At 48.2% G+C, this 18,309-nt stretch overlaps 1 protein-coding gene across 1 annotated transcript in view; it reads right to left on the bottom strand.

The window, feature by feature from the left end:
* Positions 1-18,309, bottom strand: part of LOC144791919 (all-trans-retinol 13,14-reductase-like) — a 282,571-nt gene that overhangs the window by 82,283 nt on the left and 181,979 nt on the right. Inside the window, exons 4-7 of the mRNA XM_078666732.1 lie at positions 15,272-15,473; positions 13,713-13,910; positions 11,471-11,593; positions 10,369-10,507 (exon numbers count right to left, since the gene is read on the bottom strand). Coding sequence (XP_078522858.1) covers positions 10,369-10,507; positions 11,471-11,593; positions 13,713-13,910; positions 15,272-15,473 — 662 coding nt within the window. The remainder of the gene's footprint in view (positions 1-10,368; positions 10,508-11,470; positions 11,594-13,712; positions 13,911-15,271; positions 15,474-18,309) is intronic.

Below are 18,309 nucleotides of genomic sequence, written 5' to 3'. Positions count from 1 at the left end.
TACATATGCACTCTAAGTGTATCAAGAACTCTGAATAAAAATCAGAACTGAATACTAATAACTTTAGTCCATCCTTAAACTGATCTTTAACAGAAGCTGTTCCAGCACTTTAATATATTTAATTTTCCTTTTCATTGAGCACAGACCAAGGCAGATTCCGTTGTTAGAGCGCTGTATACAATATTTACATGCTTATTTCACGTTGACTGATGGATGATGGTCTCAAAGCATTTTAGTGTTATCGGAGGGTATGGGCGAGCTAGTTCATTTAGTCTTTTATGTGCTTTGCTTAACCAGTCAGTTTTAATTTCCTTCTGAAGGAAACAAATTCTGGTCAGAAGCGAAATCCAGACTTGTTTTGCAAGTCTGCCAGAACCTGGTTGATGATGTGCGGCAATCCCAGGTGTACTTTACTATTCGAGAGGGTGGGTGTTAGCAGGGATGGTTGGTGTTTTAGTTAGGTGGCCGGATCGGCTTCAATAACTTTGTATAACAAGGAAATACAATTAAAGATCAATTTGGCTGTGGTTTTGGAGGTAAGTACAGGGTCATATAATCTGGATCGAAAAGGCTGGCTTTATGACTGCCACAGGGTTAAGTTGCTGGAGTATATAGAGCCAAGGGTAACAGGTTCGATCTGGTAGATGTTCAGTCCCCTGAACACTCATTTTACCTTTGTAAAATGTAACGCTCAATCTTGGAACACCTCTACTGCAGAGTGTTACATCCTATTAGTTTAGTGATGCAACTTTATACCTACATTGTTGGACCTGCGATGGGCAAGCCCTGCACAAAGGGGGTAGCTTGGCTCAAGTGACAAGGCAAGTGAAGGCTGTAGTGTTAAGCCGGCCCTGACCCAATAATAACTCCTTGTTCATCCACACCAAAAAGAAGGACACCACACCACTGCTGTAGAAAAATACGATTCCTTTATATAAAAGTTCTTTGTTGTAAATAGGGTTGACTGGGAAAGCACATATACATTTCTTTCGGTCATACAGTTCTGGTAATAAATAGTATTAATAAATAGAATAACTTCAGGGATGAGTATCACAATAAATATCAGGATAAATATCAGAATAAATATCAGAATAAATATTGGTTCATTTAAATAAACAACCACATGTTTCTTCTGGTATCGCTGCCACCAATTAAATACTTTAGAATCATTACAATACGCTTCAAATGGGAAAGATAACTCTTACAGTTTATGCTGTTTTCAATGCCGGGTATACGGCTTCTCTGAGCACAAAATAAGGTTTGGGACTCTTTAATAATCACTCAGGGCGTATGCGCGTATATCTAAAAGGCAACGAAACACCGTAAATACATCATTTGCATTCGGCGGTCACCGGGATAGGATCTCTGCTTTGCCGGTGAAGTCTATGCGCGCCTACGGGCTTTAGCACCACTTGAGCACAGGTGGCACCAGTTCAAAGTCTTTAGACTGACGAACGGGCTGCCGGAGAGGTCACACAACCTTCGCGCACAGTCAAATGAATGCCGGTTCACAGTTCCTTCACAACGCTGCATTCACTATGAAGAAACGGGCCCACCTCACATCGGCTGCAATCAAAATACGATTCAGTCGGGCACAGCACTTCTCTCGTTAGCAACGGGGCTCTCAGGGGCTCCACGGACCTCCCTCCGACTTCCGCATACAGGGGGGTTCCCGCCCACAGCTACAGCTCCCGGTTCACTGGGGAGTGGCAGAGACGCTAGTCCCGCCCAACGAAGGCCGGCCTTTCCCCGCCCCGGCGCACCACCTCACCTTCAATCTACGCAGGAAGCGCTCTACGCTGGTGGGGCTCGGAGACGTCCGAGCTCCCCTCTAGAGGCACCTGTCGCGAAGGGGGCACAGCTGACAATCGCGGTCGCGGCGAACTTGCTCTCGCCTCGCGACTCGATAAATCGATCACAGTTCACCACCGGGGGGGGGCGGGGAGGCACACGATCTGGCCACAGTCTTTGGGGACAATGAGGTACTCGCTGGGCAGGTGCTGTAGGCGTTAGATCACTTCTCACGTAGCTGACTGGAACGCCAGTCAGACACAACGCCAGCAACCCTTTGCTGCTCTACTGCCTGCGTTACCAGCCACCTCAGGGGTCAACAGGGCAGGTGTCAATCTGGTGTCAAGTCTGGAATCTCTTAATCTCCTCTTCTCTAGTCTGAACTAAAATGCCCGCCAGGGACTGGGCCTTATATAGCCAGTGCCCTGGGGTACTGGCACGAGCCAGAAGGTTCTAGAACCTTCTCTGGCTGTGACAATGACAAGGCACTCTTGAGGGGTATTTAGGACACTCACAGCCACCGTACTGGGGTTCTAGAGCAGCCATTTTGTGTACCTGAGGAAAATAAAGGAATTCCTGTCAGAAATGCGCGCCAAACAAAGGGCGCCAAAACCTCAAAAGGCCAGGGTTCATGAAGGCTCCAATGGGAGTCACTTCACATGAGGGAAAAGGGTGTCCACCATTTTAGGTTCATTTATACAGGTTGACAACCCCAGTTTGTAATGCCACAGGTTTGGGCCAGGCGCCTTGTAAATAGGTGCCACAAACCTTGTGAGCAACTGGGCATCAAGGAACATCTAACCCCATGAGACAACACATAAACAGTCCTGGTAGACAAATAAAAAGCGACAAATTTTGGGAGGTACAGGGGAACAAAAGAAATCATAGTGGTGAGGGGACTCTCAGAAGCAGACGGGCTAACACGCGTCCCCCCCAGCTGAAAGTGGGGAGAGCTACCCAACCCCTTGGGAGTCCTCAACACTAAGGCGGAAATACCTGGAGAGACCGTCCGCATTGGCGTGGTCAACTCCGGGCCGGTGTTCCACCCGAAAGTCCATTCCCTGTAGGGAGATAGACCACCTCAACAGTTTGGGATTTTCCCCCTTCATTTGCATGAGCCAACGAAGGGGTCGGTGGTCTGTCTGAACAAGGAAGTGTGAACCAAACAAATATGGTCGCAGCTTCTTCAGTGCCCAGACCACCGCAAAGGCTTCCCGCTCGATGGTACTCCACCTCTGTTCCCGGGGAAGCAGTCTCCGTGACAGAAAGACCACGGGTTGATCCAGACCCTCTTCATTGAGTTGCGATAGCACCGCCCCAATGCCAATGTCGGATGCATCAGTCTGGACAATGAACTCTTTTGAAAAATCTGGAGCCTTCAGGACTGGAGCTTTACACAATGCTTGTTTCAGAGTGTCGAAGGCTCGCTGGCAAGCCTCCGTCCAAATGACTCTCCTGGGTTGCTTTTTGGCCTTGAGTTCTGTAAGGGGTGCCACGATAGTGCCATACCCCTTCACGAATCGTCTGTAGTAACCTGTGAGGCCCAGGAAGGCTCGGACCTCAGTCTGGGTCTTGGGGGGGTTTCCAGGCCATGATTGCCTCAATCTTCGCCTGAAGGGGCTGCACCGTTCCCCGGCCCACCAAGTGTCCTAAGTACACTACCGACCCCTGTCCAATCTGACATTTGCTGGCCTTGATAGTCAAGCCAGCCCGTCCCAGGGCCTGGAGAACGGCTTGCAAGTGCTGCAAGTGATCCTCCCAGCTGCTACTGAAGACAGCTATGTCATCCAAGTAAGCAGCAGAGAATGACTCCATCCCGGTGAGGATCGTGTTCACCAGCCGCTGAAAAGTGGCAGGAGCGTTCTTGAGCCCAAAGGGCATGACGCAAAACTGGTAGTGTCCATCAGGTGTGGAGAAGGCTGACCTTTCCTTGGCTCCATTAGACATGGGAATCTGCCAGTACCCTGCAGTGAGGTCAATGGTACTGAGATATTGGGCAGCTCCCAACCGGTCAATCAATTCATCCGCCTGAGGGATCGGATGAGCATCCGTTTTGGTTACCGAATTTAGTCCTCGGTAGTCCACACAGAATCTCAATTCTGGTGTGGTGCCAGGTGGGGCAGCTTTAGGAACTAACACCACCGGGCTAGACCAAGGGCTACTTGAAGGTTCGATGACTCCTAGCTCCAGCATCTTAGCTACTTCGCTTTGGATACTGGCCTTCACCTTGTCATACAGCCGGTAAGACTTTGACTTTACAGGTGGGCTGTCCCCTGTGTCCACGTCATGGGTACACAGGTGGGTCTTACCCGGGACAAGGGAGAACAGAGGAGCGAATGACCCCAAGACCTGGCGACATTCCTCCTGCTGCTCAGGAGTCAGGGTTGGCGAGAGTTTCACTCCCTCCACTGACCCATCCTTTTCTTGAGACGCAAAAAGGTCGGGGAGAGGCTCCGTGTCCTCTTCCTCCGATCCGTCAGTCACCATAACCAACATGACTTCGGGCCTCTCGTAGTGGGGCTTGAGGCGATTGGCATGTAACACCCGATGCGGATGCCGAGGGGTCTTTATGTCCACCAGATAGGTAGACTTGCCCTTCTTCTCCAATACCTCATAGGGGCCTGTCCAACGGTCCTGGAGGGCACTCAGCTCTCCAGGCTCCATCACCCACACCTTCTGGCCAGGCTCCAACTCCACTGGGTGAGCGTTGTGGTCATACCACGCTTTCATGACTGCCTGACTGGCTTCCAAGTTGTCAGAAGCTTGCTTCCACAACTTAGCCATTTGGCTTCGGAAGGCCAGCATGTAGCTCACCACATCCTGGGGAACTTTCCGGGGAGACTTTTCCCAGGAGTCCCTCACCAGGCTGAGAGGTCCACGTACAGGGTGCCCGTACAAAAGCTCGAAGGGGCTGAAGCCCACTCCCTTTTGCGGCACTTCCCTGTAGGAAAAGAGCAAACAGGGTAGGAGGACGTCCCATTTCCTCCGCAGGCTTTCGGGTAGACTTCTGATCATACCCTTCAAGGTTTGGTTGAACCTTTCCACAAGACCATTGGTCTGTGGGTGATAAGGAGTGGTGAACCTGTAAGTCACTCCACACTCCTTCCACATGGCCCGCATATATGCTGACAGGAAGTTGGTCCCCCTGTCAGACACAACTTCCTTGGGGAATCCCACTCGGGTAAAGATCCCCATCAGGGCCTTGGCCACTACTGGTGCAGTAATGGTTCTCAGAGGAATTGCCTCTGGATACCTTGTGGCGTGATCCACCAGGATAAACCTGTGACCGGATGATGTAGGTGGATCTAGGGGCCCAGCAATGTCGATGCCCACCCTTTCAAAGGGGGTGCCAACAACGGGAAGTGGTTCCAGGGGAGCCTTCAGCTTCGTCCCTGTTTTCCCACTGGCTTGGCATGACACGCACGACCGACAGTATGTGTCGGACGCCACCCTCATTCGAGGCCAATAAAAGTGGGGGACAAGCCGGGCAAAGGTCTTGTCCTGACCCAAGTGACCTGCCAAGGGAATCTCATGAGCCAACTCTAATAGGAAGGCTCGGTAACACTGTGGGACTACCAGGGCCCGTGACAATCCGTGCACTGGCGCCCTGGGTTCACTGTAGAGGAGACCATCCTCCCAGTAAACACGATAGTTCCCAGACTCGTTACCTGCTGCCTGGGCTTCAGCCTGTTGCCTCAGACCCTCGAGGGTGGGACATTCCCTTTGTCCCTTGCTCAGTTCCTCCCGGGATGGTCCTCCTTCCACTCGCCACTCAGCGGGGATAGGCAAGTCCTCCAACGGAACCATGTCCTCCTCCGCGGACTCCGGGTCCACCTCCACAGGTGGCCTATCCGTCTCACGGGGCATGGACACCGAGGCAGGCTCCTCCTGTCCTCGAAATGTTCCCTCATCAGCAGCTGGGTGGGCCATTGTTCCAGGCTCCAACCCACGCGACTTCTCCTCCCGAGCAGCCGCAGACCTGGTACTTACACAGGCCCAATCAGGTGTACCCAGCATCTCAGTATGAGTCCGGTATTCCACCTCCTTCTAAGCATTGTGCTCCATATCATTGCCCAGCAGACAATCGACTGGCACGGCGGGGCTTACGGCAACTCGAAGTGAACCTGCAACCCCTCCCCACTCAAAGGGAACCTCGGCCACAGGATAGTGGCCCATTCTGCCGTCAGCCATCGCGCTGGATGAAGTACGCCTGGAATCACCTGCTCTGAGGACACCAGATGACTCCTTACCATAGTCATACTGGCTCCTGTATCTCTCAGAGCTTCCCCTCTATGGCCATTGATGGTGACCCATTGCCCATACTTGGCAGTATTTGAGGGCACCTGGATCTTTGGAACCACCTCCCGATCACCCAGGGACACTAAGGTGACACCCGCCCACTCCCCCCCCTTAACTAAGGGCATCTCCTCCCCGAGCGCTACACTAGCGACTCCCGGGGCCTTTCCTCCAGTGGGAGGGGGTGGTCTCTTTGGGCATTTCACGTCTCCCTTATAATGTCCAATACCACCGCACTCATAGCAATGGATAACCCTTGGCTGCTGACTCTGGCCCGGATTAGGGTTCTTCTGCGGGTTAGCCTTAGAAGTGGAGAAGAAACTTTTCCCCTTAAAGGTATTTTGGGGGCCTTTGGAGAACTCCTGCTTCTTGTTATCTCCCCCCTCTTTCTTCTGGGGAGCGCCCTGTCCGGACTTCTGAGAATCTCCTCCCGTCCCCTTCGTGGACACTCGGGTACTTGCCCAAATGTCCGCCTCCTCAGCAAGCTTACGGGGGCAAGTAAGTTTGCTGTCTACCAGGTGTTGCCTCAGCTCGGGAAGACATTTCTCGAGTAGATGTTCCTTGAGTATCAGGTCGTACAACCCTCGATAGTCATCCACCTCATTACCTTGGACCCACCCATCCAGGGCTTTCTTAGCAAAATCCAAGAAGTCAACCCAATTCTGTGAGCTCAGCTTGTGGCTGCCCCTAAACCTTTGCCGGTATTTCTCGGGGGTCAACCCAAACTTCCTGATGAGCGCCACCTTCATGGCGGGGTAATTAACCTGTTCCTTCCGGTCTAGGGCCAATAGGGCATCCCTACCTGTCGGAGGCATGTACCGGTATAATCCACCACCCCAATGCTTCTCATGGATCCCATGGGCTCTTAAGGAGACCTCATAGGCTGCCAGCCACTTGGCTATGTCGTCTCCAGCGGTATAACTGGCGACTACGTCCTTGGGTAAATGGGGCCTGGGATCCCTGGCAAATTCTTTTGACTCGACACCCTTCGGAGTGATGTTAGGGGCCTGGAATTCGAGTTCTCGTAGCTTGAACTCATGTTCCAACCTCCTCCCCTCCCTCCTTTCTTCCAACTCCATTTTTGCTATTTCCCACCTTAACAGTCTTTCCTCTCTCCTGTCAGCTAACTCGGTTTCTGACAACCCTCTCGATGACACACTGCTGCCCTCCCGTGAGGTTTCCTTGGGGCTGATTGACATCTCACCCACCCCCAGGGGACATTCCGCAGTCCTATCAATGACAGTACCTCTGTCCGATTCCTCCTCCTCCACCGTTCCCTCCGTGTGTGCTTCCACCCATGCTCGCAGACTAGTACGGAGCTCCTCTCTTTTGGCCCCTCGCCTGACAAACACTCCCCTCTCCTGACAGAAATCCTTGAGCTGTGCCACAGTATAGGTCTCCAGCTCTGACATTTCGAATTCCATCTTGTCAGTGAAAAGTGTGGACAACCACCCCGAAGTAGGTGACCAGGATAAGAACTTTGAGGGTCACTTCCACCCACCTCCAGGAAAGAATTTGGAAAAAACAAAACGTTGAATTGGAGGGCTGCTAGGAGAAAACTCCGGGTGTGTACCTGTGGTGCACACTGAATTATTATGGGGTTCAAAACAAGCACGGCTCGCAATCCCACCCGCTGAGTACAAATTTTATGTTGGACCTGCGATGGGCAAGCCCAGCACAAAGGGGGTAGCTTGGCTCAAGTGACAAGGCAAGTGAAGGCTGTAGTGTTAAGCCGGCCCTGACCCAATAATAACTCCTTGTTCATCCACACTAAAAGGAAGGACACCACACCACTGCTGTAGAAAAATACGATTCCTTTATATAAAAGTTCTTTGTTGTAAATAGGGTTGACTGGGAAAGCACATATACATTTCTTTCGGTCATACAGTTCTGGTAATAAATAGTATTAATAAATAGAATAACTTCAGGGATGAGTATCACAATAAATATCAGGATAAATATCAGAATAAATATTGGTTCATTTAAATAAACAACCACATGTTTCTTCTGGTATCGCTGCCACCAATTAAATACTTTAGAATCATTACAATACGCTTCAAATGGGAAAGATAACTCTTACAGTTTATGCTGTTTTCAATGACCGGGTATACGGCTTCTCTGAGCACAAAATAAGGTTTGGGACTCTTTAATAATCACTCAGGGCGTATGCGCGTATATCTAAAAGGCAAGGAAACACAGTAAATACATAATTTGCACTCGGCGGTCACCGGGATAGGATCTCTGCTTTGCCGGTGAAGTCTATGCGCGCCTATGGGCTTTAGCACCACTTGAGCACAGGCGGCACCAGTTCAAAGTCTTTAGACTGACGAGCGGGCTGCCGGAGAGGTCACACAACCTTCGCGCACAGTCAAATGAATGCCGGTTCACAGTTCCTTCACAACGCTGCATTCACTATGAAGAAACGGGCCCACCTCACATCGGCTGCAATCAAAATACGATTCAGTCGGGCACAGCACTTCTCTCGTTAGCGACGGGGCTCTCAGGGGCTCCACGGACCTCCCTCCGACTTCCGCATACAGGGGGGTTCCCGCCCACAGCTACAGCTCCCGGGTCACTGGGGAGTGGCAGAGACGCTAGTCCCGCCCAACGAAGGCCGGCCTTTCCCCGCCCCGGCGCACCACCTCACCTTCAATCTACGCAGGAAGCGCTCTACGCTGGTGGGGCTCGGAGACGTCCGAGCTCCCCTCTAGAGGCACCTGTCGCGAACGGGGCACAGCTGACGATCGCGGTCGCGGCGAACTTGCTCTCGCCTCGCGACTCGATAAATCGATCACAGTTCACCACCGGGGGGGGGCGGGGAGGCACACGAATCTGGCCACAGTCTTTGGGGGCAATGAGGTACTCGCTGGGCAGGCGCTGTAGGCGCTAGATCACTTCTCACGTAGCTGACTGGAACGCCAGTCAGACACAACGCCAGCAACCCTTTGCTGCTCTACTGCCTGCGTTACCAGCCACCTCAGGGGTCAACAGGGCAGGTGTCAATCTGGTGTCAAGTCTCGAATCTCTCAATCTCCTCTTCTCTAGTCTGAACTAAAATGGCCGCCAGGGACTGGGCCTTATATAGCCAGTGCCCTGGGGTACTGGCACGAGCCAGAAGGTTCTAGAACCTTCTCTGGCTGTGACAATGACAAGGCACTCTTGAGGGGTATTTAGGACACTCACAGCCACCGTAGTGGGGTTCTAGAGCAGCCATTTTGTGTACCCGAGGAAAATAAAGGAATTCCTGTCAGAAATGCGCGCCAAACAAAGGGCGCCAAAACCTCAAAAGGCCAGGGTTCATGAAGGCTCCAATGGGAGTCACTTCACATGAGGAAAAAGGGTGTCCACCATTTTAGGTTCATTTATACAGGTTGACAACCCCAGTTTGTAATGCCACAGGTTTGGGCCAGGCGCCTTGTAAATAGGTGCCACAAACCTTGTGAGCAACTGGGCATCAAGGAACATCTAACCCCATGAGACAACACATAAAAAGTCCTGGTAGACAAATAAAAAGCGACAAATTTTGGGAGGTACAGGGGAACAAAAGAAATCATAGTGGTGAGGGGACTCTCAGAAGCAGACGGGTCTAACATACATGTTATGTTATTTTTTGTTATGTTATTAAGGAACTTATATAAGCGCACATTCACCAACAGGTCTCTTGGCACTGGGAAGTTTAAGCAGAAAAGAGAGTGAGGACAAAGTGAGGGACAACTAATTGTAAGCTAGAGAAAACAGCCAGGTTTTCAAAGCCTTCCTAAACCGCATGTAGTCAGTCTCCAGTCTGATCGGATTAGGCAGTGAATTCCAGAGCCTCGGACCCAGATAAGAGAACCGGGTCCCACCTATACGTTTCCGTTTGATCCTAGGCACCTCTAGGAGGTTCAAGTGCGTCGATCTCAAATTGCGCTCAGGCCGATGCTTTCTAATGCATGACATAATAAAACTAGGGCCAGTTTCTTGAGTGTCTTTAAAAAGTATGCAGCCAGTTTTGAACAGCACCCGCTGCTCGACTGGAAGCCTATATAAAATAAAAACGTAATTTACCTTGAGAAGCTGTAACCGTAATCTCCAAAAGGAAACAACTGTATTATGTCACTCTTATACATTTCCCACTTTGTCATGAAGTCTCTCTAATATCAAGCGAAGCATCCACGCCGTGACCTTGTGGGTGGGGACTATAGGAGATGGAACACATCCTACAGTGGTAGCCCATTCAACAGTAGCATGATGCGGCCCTCCCCACCCCCTTCAGACTGTCAATATTAGAACCCAACTCACGCATTGTTAAGATTTGGGTCAGGAAAGATGAAGAAGTTTGATGCGGGGAGCCCCAGGCTTTCTTTGGTTCCATCCAGGCCCACAAAAAGGCTGAAACCGGCCAGCCCATGTTGCACACTGCTCAGCTGAGACTGGATCCCTAGGGGAGGAAATGGAAGACCAGTAGGAGTTTATCCAAGGTTTGTGCACTCCATGTTTGTCTTAATCTGAAGTGACTGCATTGGTTCCCAGAACATTTAGGAATTATTTTAAATCTTCTCACCCACACGCTATCTACCTGGCACAGAGTTACAATAAATCAAAATAAAAATCATCTCAACCAATGCAAAAATCAGCATGCGCACCTTCTCCATCATTCCTTCACAGATAACCAGCTTTTCCCATCTGTCGCTGATTGCCAGTGTTCCTGATGTCCAGCAGGAGCTACTGGGTAATCCCGGCTAAATCAACCCCACTAGCAAAAGCAGCTCGCCATCTTTAACAGTGACTCAAAACCAGAAATGCGCTACATAATAAAACGTGCCTTGTCTGCTCTCCCACAAGCAAGGAAACCACTCCCTAACTGCATGCTTTTTATTTCTGTAAGTTTGCTTAGAAATGTCCGTCCTTTTTCATGCAGATATGAATCTAGGAACATTTTAAATTTCAGTTTTTAAAAACACCAACATTTTTAAACCACCGGAGGAAATATAGGGCTTGAAAATGAATTATTTCTTACGCCACATTTGTGCATTATTTTAAAAAAACAATTGTTTGAGCTAAATTCTCGTGTTTGTATAAAACAATTACCTTTAGTGAAAATAAACTATCAATTACAGTTGGAGAGATTTTGCTATTTAAATATTTCTCCAACGGTGCAAGAAGCACCGATTTTGAAAACGTTACTATTCTGTCCTGGCATTGAGGAGTATTCAGTGATGTACATTTCACCTGCAGAAAAATAATTCAAGCATCTTCGTGGTCTTCAAAAATACATCTCAAGTAAGCCTTCCTAAAAAATCACCAATATTGTGGAAATACACAGATACAGCGCTTGGTTACGTCCTTAGAGAATGCCCAGTGGCAGGCAGGAGACATTTTACAAGTGGCTCGTTTGTCTTACCTGGCAATGCCTGCTGCTCCGGGGGGAGGAGATTTTCGTAGGTGTTGAATATTCCAGCATCAGAAATCACCACCGGGGCAAAGATATTCACTGGATCCCGCCCCTTCCTTTGAACATTTACGCCTAGAAATAAAGCAGGTAGGATGAGTTATTAAATCAAGATGGTGACTGAGGTCCAACTAATGTTTACTTTCTTTCAAAATCAACAAAATGAACACCATTGAGGTGGGCAGTGATGAGCGCTGTCATTGAAAGAGCCAAAAGACAAATCAGTTGGTGGTGTAAAATAATAACGTACTACACAAATTAGAGTTTTGGATTAGATTTGCCAGATTTGATTTAGGGCCAGATGTATGACCCTTCCATTTTGCGGGTCGCAAATTGTGACTTTTTGATACTCACAAAATGCACTGTACAACAGTGTCTCAGACACTGTTTGCTATTCCCAATGAGGTCCAAAACGACCTGTCTCATTAATATTCATGAGGCTGGTCGCAATTTGTGACCCCATTGGGATTGGCCAGCACTCACAGTGATAGTGGCCTGCTGGGGTCAGCAGACCACCATGTCTGTGACTGTCTTTTTTATAACAAAAACCCCAAAACTTGGCTTGGCAGTTCGGACTGGACTGTTCCCATGAGGCACAGGGTCAGACTGATTTGCATATAGCCATGTCTGAACTGGGGTGGCGGAGTGAGCTAAAGAGTGATGATGGATTAAACCCAGATCAGTTGACTGGGGGCGAGTGGTTGCAATGTTCAACACTCCGTCCACCATCCCCTTTGGTTTTGCTTTGTTCGCCCTAAGTTGGCAGGGTATGCCCAGACACGGGTCCCCTGCTCACTTTGCCACTGGATTCAAGATAGCCTGGCTGATGAGGGCTGTGAGCTTGAAACTGGTCCCAGGATGCTTATTTCCGGTCCAGGGAAGACAAGGCTTGGCAGTTCGTGCTGGACTGCTCCCATGAGGCACAGGGTCAGACGGATTTGCATATAGTCATGTCTGAACTGGGGTGGCGGAGTGAGCTAAAGAATGATGATGGATTAAACCAAGATCAGTTGACTGGGGGTGAGTGCTTGCAATTTTCAACACCCCGTCCACCATCCCCTTTGGTTTTGCTTTGTCTTTTTTATAAAGCAGTTTTTTTTGTTTGTTTTTTAAGGCAGCACGTTTTCCTTAAAGGAAAACGGAATGCATTTAAAAAAGAAAAATGAAACGTCGTTTTCATTTTTTAAGAGTAGGCAGTGGGCCGTGGACCCCTGCCTGCTCTTAAAAGGGACCCCTGCCTGCTCTTAAAAAATATTTTCCCTGCCAGTCATAAAAGGGAAGAGGTCCTCTCGAGATGCCCTGGCTGTTTGCGAGTGGCTTACCACCTACTTGAAGTAGGTGGTAAACTGCAAGAATTTTGCGACCGTAATATTGGTTGCAAAACAATCGTTCATAGAAGCGTGACTCGTAATTAGGAAGGGACGCCCTAGGCACCCTCCTTCCTAATAGCATGTCACAAACCCTATTTTGTGTGTCAGTGACAGGTTACCGGCTCGCAAAATAGGGTTTGTACATTGCACAGACCTATTTAGCGGTCGCAAACTGACCGATTTCCTGCTTGCAACCACTAAAAACGGGCATATATCTAGCCCTAAAATGCATATGGATATCAATACAACATTAACATTTGTTAATATCCACAAAACTATACAGTTATCTAAAATACTGGTTCTTTCATTGGACTTTCGAAGATGAATGAAGAACTCTAAAGTTGCGGTCAGCGTTTTATATTTAACATTTTTACTTGGTAAACCTGAAACATTAAAGCAAGGAGCATTGTCATAGGTTTTTTTCCTGAGGGCTTTAGTCCGTATTGCCTAGAAGCCGTGGCAACAGGTGTGGCGTAGGGGTAATCTCCACACCTCATTTTAAGTAAATTAATCACGTATTGATAAACTCCGGAAAATACCCCAAATCACCTAGAACAGCCCATACTCCTAGCCTGAAGCCAGGTTCCGGGGGTCACAGGGAGCTACTGGACTCTTTACTCTAGTGCCCTCCAAGGCTAATGTAGGACTAATAGCCACTCCTTCACCAAACCTTCACAGCAGCAACTCTCTCATTCCCTGTCCCATTTACCTGGTACCCAAGTAGGTTATAGAAGAATGCTAACATCCAATGCAAGTATCCTTCCTACTCACCATGCCCCCACCGCCCCCCACAATATACTCCCACTTTGTCCTGTCACACTCACCACAGGCTCTTCCAGCCTCATCAACCAGAATCCTTTTAACCGGCGCTCTGGCAAACACAGCACCCCCAGCCTTTTCAATCACTGGGATGAGGTGGAATGCTATCTCACTTGCACCGCCGCTTGGGTACCAGGCTCCATTAAGGAAGTCTTCAACCACCAAGGCATGCATGGAAAAGCTGGCGTTCCGCGGTAAAACACCTGTGGAATGGGAAGAGGTCATATCACCAAATTATACACTTCTTAACTATGCTGTGAAGAAGAAAAAAAACATGGTTTTAAGTAATGTTGCAGATCGTTGTTTATCTAAGATGGTGGTAAAATTCTAACCCTGAGCGGAGTTGACTCTGTGAAATTTCACAGAGATACTGGAAAACTCTGTTAAATTCCGCAGAGTTCCGTGGCCTGGCGGAGTTACCTGCACAATTAAATGCACCCCCGCTTCCCCCTGCCCGGCGTAGTAAGGCCTGACCTTACCTGTCCTGAGCTTCCTCCTTGGTAGGTGGGTATGGCGGCGCCGGCTGTCCACGGCAGTGCAGCCCAGCGGCCAGTCTCCTAGCTGTCACTGCCGTCCCAAGTCCCTTCATGTTTCCTGCCTGCTCCTGCTGCTGGCAGCACTTGGCTTCCGCTGCCCTGGCTCAGAGAATTCAATTAACAGGAAGTGCACATGGCGTAGTGCATGAAGGCCTGCCTGACCCTATCATGGGATTTCATAGGGTCATGCATGCCTTCACACAATACGTCATGCGCACTGCAGTGCTTCCTGTTGATTGAATTCTCCGAATCAGAGCAGCGGAAGCAGACTGCAGCCATCAGCAGGAGCAGGACATCATTTGGGAGGTAGGTAAGTCCTAGACTCATGTCCTCTGCACTGGTAAAATCCGCTCTGCTGCAAAACGTCACACTCCAAAGTGCGGAGTTCTAAAACTCCATAAACTCCACTGGCGGAGCAGAGTTAACCGCCCACCTTTATAAAATTCCTTTTGCAGGGCCTTGTGTGGAGTATCAGTCACAAGAGGCAGAAGTATCAGTCACAAGAAGTTGACTTATTGGCTGATAAAGAACCAACAAGCGTTCTCCAGCAAGATGCTTCAGCCGGAATGTCAGCAGGACAAGGGAAGGCTCCGTCATATCAGGCAATGAAATATCACTAACCCTTCTCCAACCATGCCTGTCGGTCACAAAAGAGGCAGATATTTGATTGACTCTGCCCCAGAGGCTTCAACAAAAAGAGGAACTCCTCTTGTTTCTCTCAAGTGAAGCTCACTGTGGAAAATAATAGTGCACTGACCAGATGACCTGATTAAAAGTGTCTTTTAAAAAAAAAAAATATATATATATATATATATAAGTGAGTGATTCGAGTACCTGCAGATTTGATCCTCACAGCTTGGACCCCACACATCTACTACTAATAGAAGCCATTTCATACACCAACTCATGGTATGTGTACTATATATCCATAACATTTTGATAAAACATTCCTTGAGTTTGTGAATTGATCCTATACCCCCCTTATGCAGAAATTACTTTTCTTTGACATTTTGTTAGTTTTGGCTTACCGTAATCAAGGTATAGGTAGGACAACACAGTTCGGAGCTCCTCGTTGGTTGTTAGCTCCCCAACTACTTTGGCAACACTCTTGGATGCCATCTTGAAGAAAGACGACAGCCATGCAACGAGGCCTGTGCGACACAGGAAGAGAGCTAGAGGAAGGGGGATGAGCTTCAGGATAGCCATGTGGGGTGCACATCGGGATACCCCCTGCAAGAAAGTCAACAAGTTGGTTTAGGTACCAGCCATCTACAATAATTCAATTTCCAGTCTGCCGTTTATACAATTTCTATGCGTCTAAAATATGTTCAAAATGTGAAATAAGGTTGTCATGGGGAGGGGGGGGGGGGGGGGAGGACCAAACTTCTGCATAACCGTAGCTGTAATCCTAAAGGGACATTAAAATATGAATCACCTGCCACATTTTAAATGGGTAGCAGGGCCAAGGAAAAGTCAATTGAATGTAATGCACTACTTAATACCCTTCTACTTCTTCTCCGTCAACCCTTCGGGCTATGTCTTCTACATAGGAGTCTAAATATTCCACAGGTGAGACGGTCAGTGGTGTGCTGAACATAGCAAGTAGGTCTGTGGAAAAGTCAGCCACAGGCAGGTTCTCAGCAGGTTAAGGAACATGAGTTTTTTAGGCAAGTGGAGAGAACGATTCACCCACACCAGAAGGACTGAAACAGGTTTGTGCTGCTGCTGTGTGTGTCTGCTTAAAAGGAGACATGTAATATCACACCTTGTTAATCTGGAACCTTAAGGGCTGTGGACCCCATTCTTAAGGAATGAGAAATGTAGGTGCTTTGTAAGACTTTGTGGCTGTGTTTACATGCATAAGTCCCTGGGGAGTAGAAGGCCCAGCTGTAGCATTCTTGTACTGGTCATTTGAACACGCAAGGATTGTGTGTTGGAGGATCTGGTGCTGCGTGGTAATGTCAGTTTATCAGTACACTTTGCATGTCCTCAGAAGTGTGAACAATTTGTTGGTAAGAGTGTGCTGAATACTATTTTGGGGCATTTTTAGATATTAAAAAGATGCCACTCAAAAGAACGAGGAGGTGGGAGGGCAGTGATGAATCTGCTGCTGGATGGAGCATCCACCAAAAGCGATACCAAAGGTAAGGAACTTATTTTTTGGGATGGACACAACTAACTACAAATTATTCATTTTAGAATAGATACCAAAGCAGAACCCTCCACCCTCAAGGAGGAGGGTCTGTAGAGTGGCTCTGCCCAAAAAGTCTTGAAGAACTGAGCAGGTAAAGTGCCCTTCCCCTTGGAACTGGCTGTCAAGGCAGCAGTGCTTTGTAAATGTTTACGCTGGACCCACTTCGCAGCCTGGCAGATATCAAGGACGTGCACTCCTCACTGCATCACAGTGGTAGAATCCTTAGCCCCAGTAGAATGGGCTCTCAGACCTTCCGGGGGCTACTTTTACCCAGTGCGTAGCAGTTTTTAATGTGGAGGACTATCCACTTTGACAAGGTCCTCCTCTGCACAGCCTTCCCCTTCTTCGCTTCAGGGAACACCAACAAAAAAAGGATTTATCACTCGATGATCCTTAGTATGATATATGTATAACTTAGAGGCCTTTTGCTGTCTACCTGATGGAATCTATCCTCTTTAAAGGAGTGAGGGAGATCAAAGAATGCTGCCAAAGAGTGATGATTTGCCCAACCTGGAAGAGAGTCATGAATTTAGGTCAGAAGGTTGCCCAAGAGTTCTGTAAAAATGTGTTCAGGACAAAGGTGGTCTATGGTTGTTACACTGAAAGTTCTGGTAGTTCATTCATGTGACAAGCAAATAGTTGCTATGAGGCAGACAGTCTTCAAGGTCAGGAGACACAGGGAGTAGGTCTGCATCATCGGCTCGACCACATGATAAAGTTAAGGCCAAGGTAAAGTCCCATTGTGGCATCAAAATAGGCACGGGGAAAAAACATGTATGTCAAACCTTTAATGAACCTCATTACAACAGGTGATTTTCACAAGAAAAATTGGTCCAGGAAATGCAGACAGGCCGAATGGGGCAACAAATAACCTTATATAGCGCCCACTGCAAGGTCTTGCTGAGCTAAAAGGAAAACAAAAGGACATTCAACAGCTTCGCCGGGAAGGAATCTCGTGCTGGCCACCACACCAGGTCACAAATTTATCCCAGAGGCTGGCATAAATGGATTTTGTGAAGGGACATCTAGCAGTGAGGATGTTATAATGAAGTAGAAGGGAAGCAAGTAGAAGATGGTATAACTTGAAGGTTTATTTAGTACAAGGAAGTACAGAAAACCTCATCCAGCATCAAACCCTGCAGCTGCCAACTGAAAGCTGCTTACAATCTATTCATAAGATGCTGATTCTACATTTTAGATGGCGTAGCCTAGTAACAGAAATAACATTCTTATTCAGAGAAGTGAGTAAATAATACTATGACAACAGAACTAAACATAATCTTGATATCTAGCAGGTTGTTGAATGAACCTGCGTGGCCTAGCAGGTGACATGGCACCAGAATCCTTTGATGCAACACAAGGTTGAGAACCCGCTACATGGCACTTAGCTACCCTTTTCAGGTTCCATACCTTATGATCATTTTAACATAATATCCGCAAGTCAGTAGGGTCAACATGTTTCAGCAGATGTGACTCTGATTATGTCACTGCTTTCTTCAGGACCTTGATGTAAATGGCTACTGCACAAAAAATATATCTAATTAGAAAAATATCACCTGTATATTTTTCAATGTGACTCAGTCCTCTCCTCCGTAATTGCTATTCGGTAGGAGGAATGGCATCACCCCACCTGGCAGTTGCTCAGGTACGAGGAGCACCGCTCTATTCCGTCGGTACACCGTGCATTCATCCGAGCGATCTGGGGGGGGGATCTTGCGGATATTATGTTAAATCTGCTTGTGTATTTACATTTTAATCTTAGGAGTATTGAGGGAACCTAATAAACTTTGTAATCCACTCATATACGACCTAATTTTAGTTTGCACTTTTTCTCCACATTCATTTTTCTTTTGGCACTGTAATTCGGCTACC

Source organism: Lissotriton helveticus, chromosome 11, assembly GCF_964261635.1.
Source record: "Lissotriton helveticus chromosome 11, aLisHel1.1, whole genome shotgun sequence".
NCBI lineage: Eukaryota > Metazoa > Chordata > Amphibia > Caudata > Salamandridae > Lissotriton > Lissotriton helveticus.
This window is presented reverse-complemented; position numbering and strand designations above follow the sequence as displayed.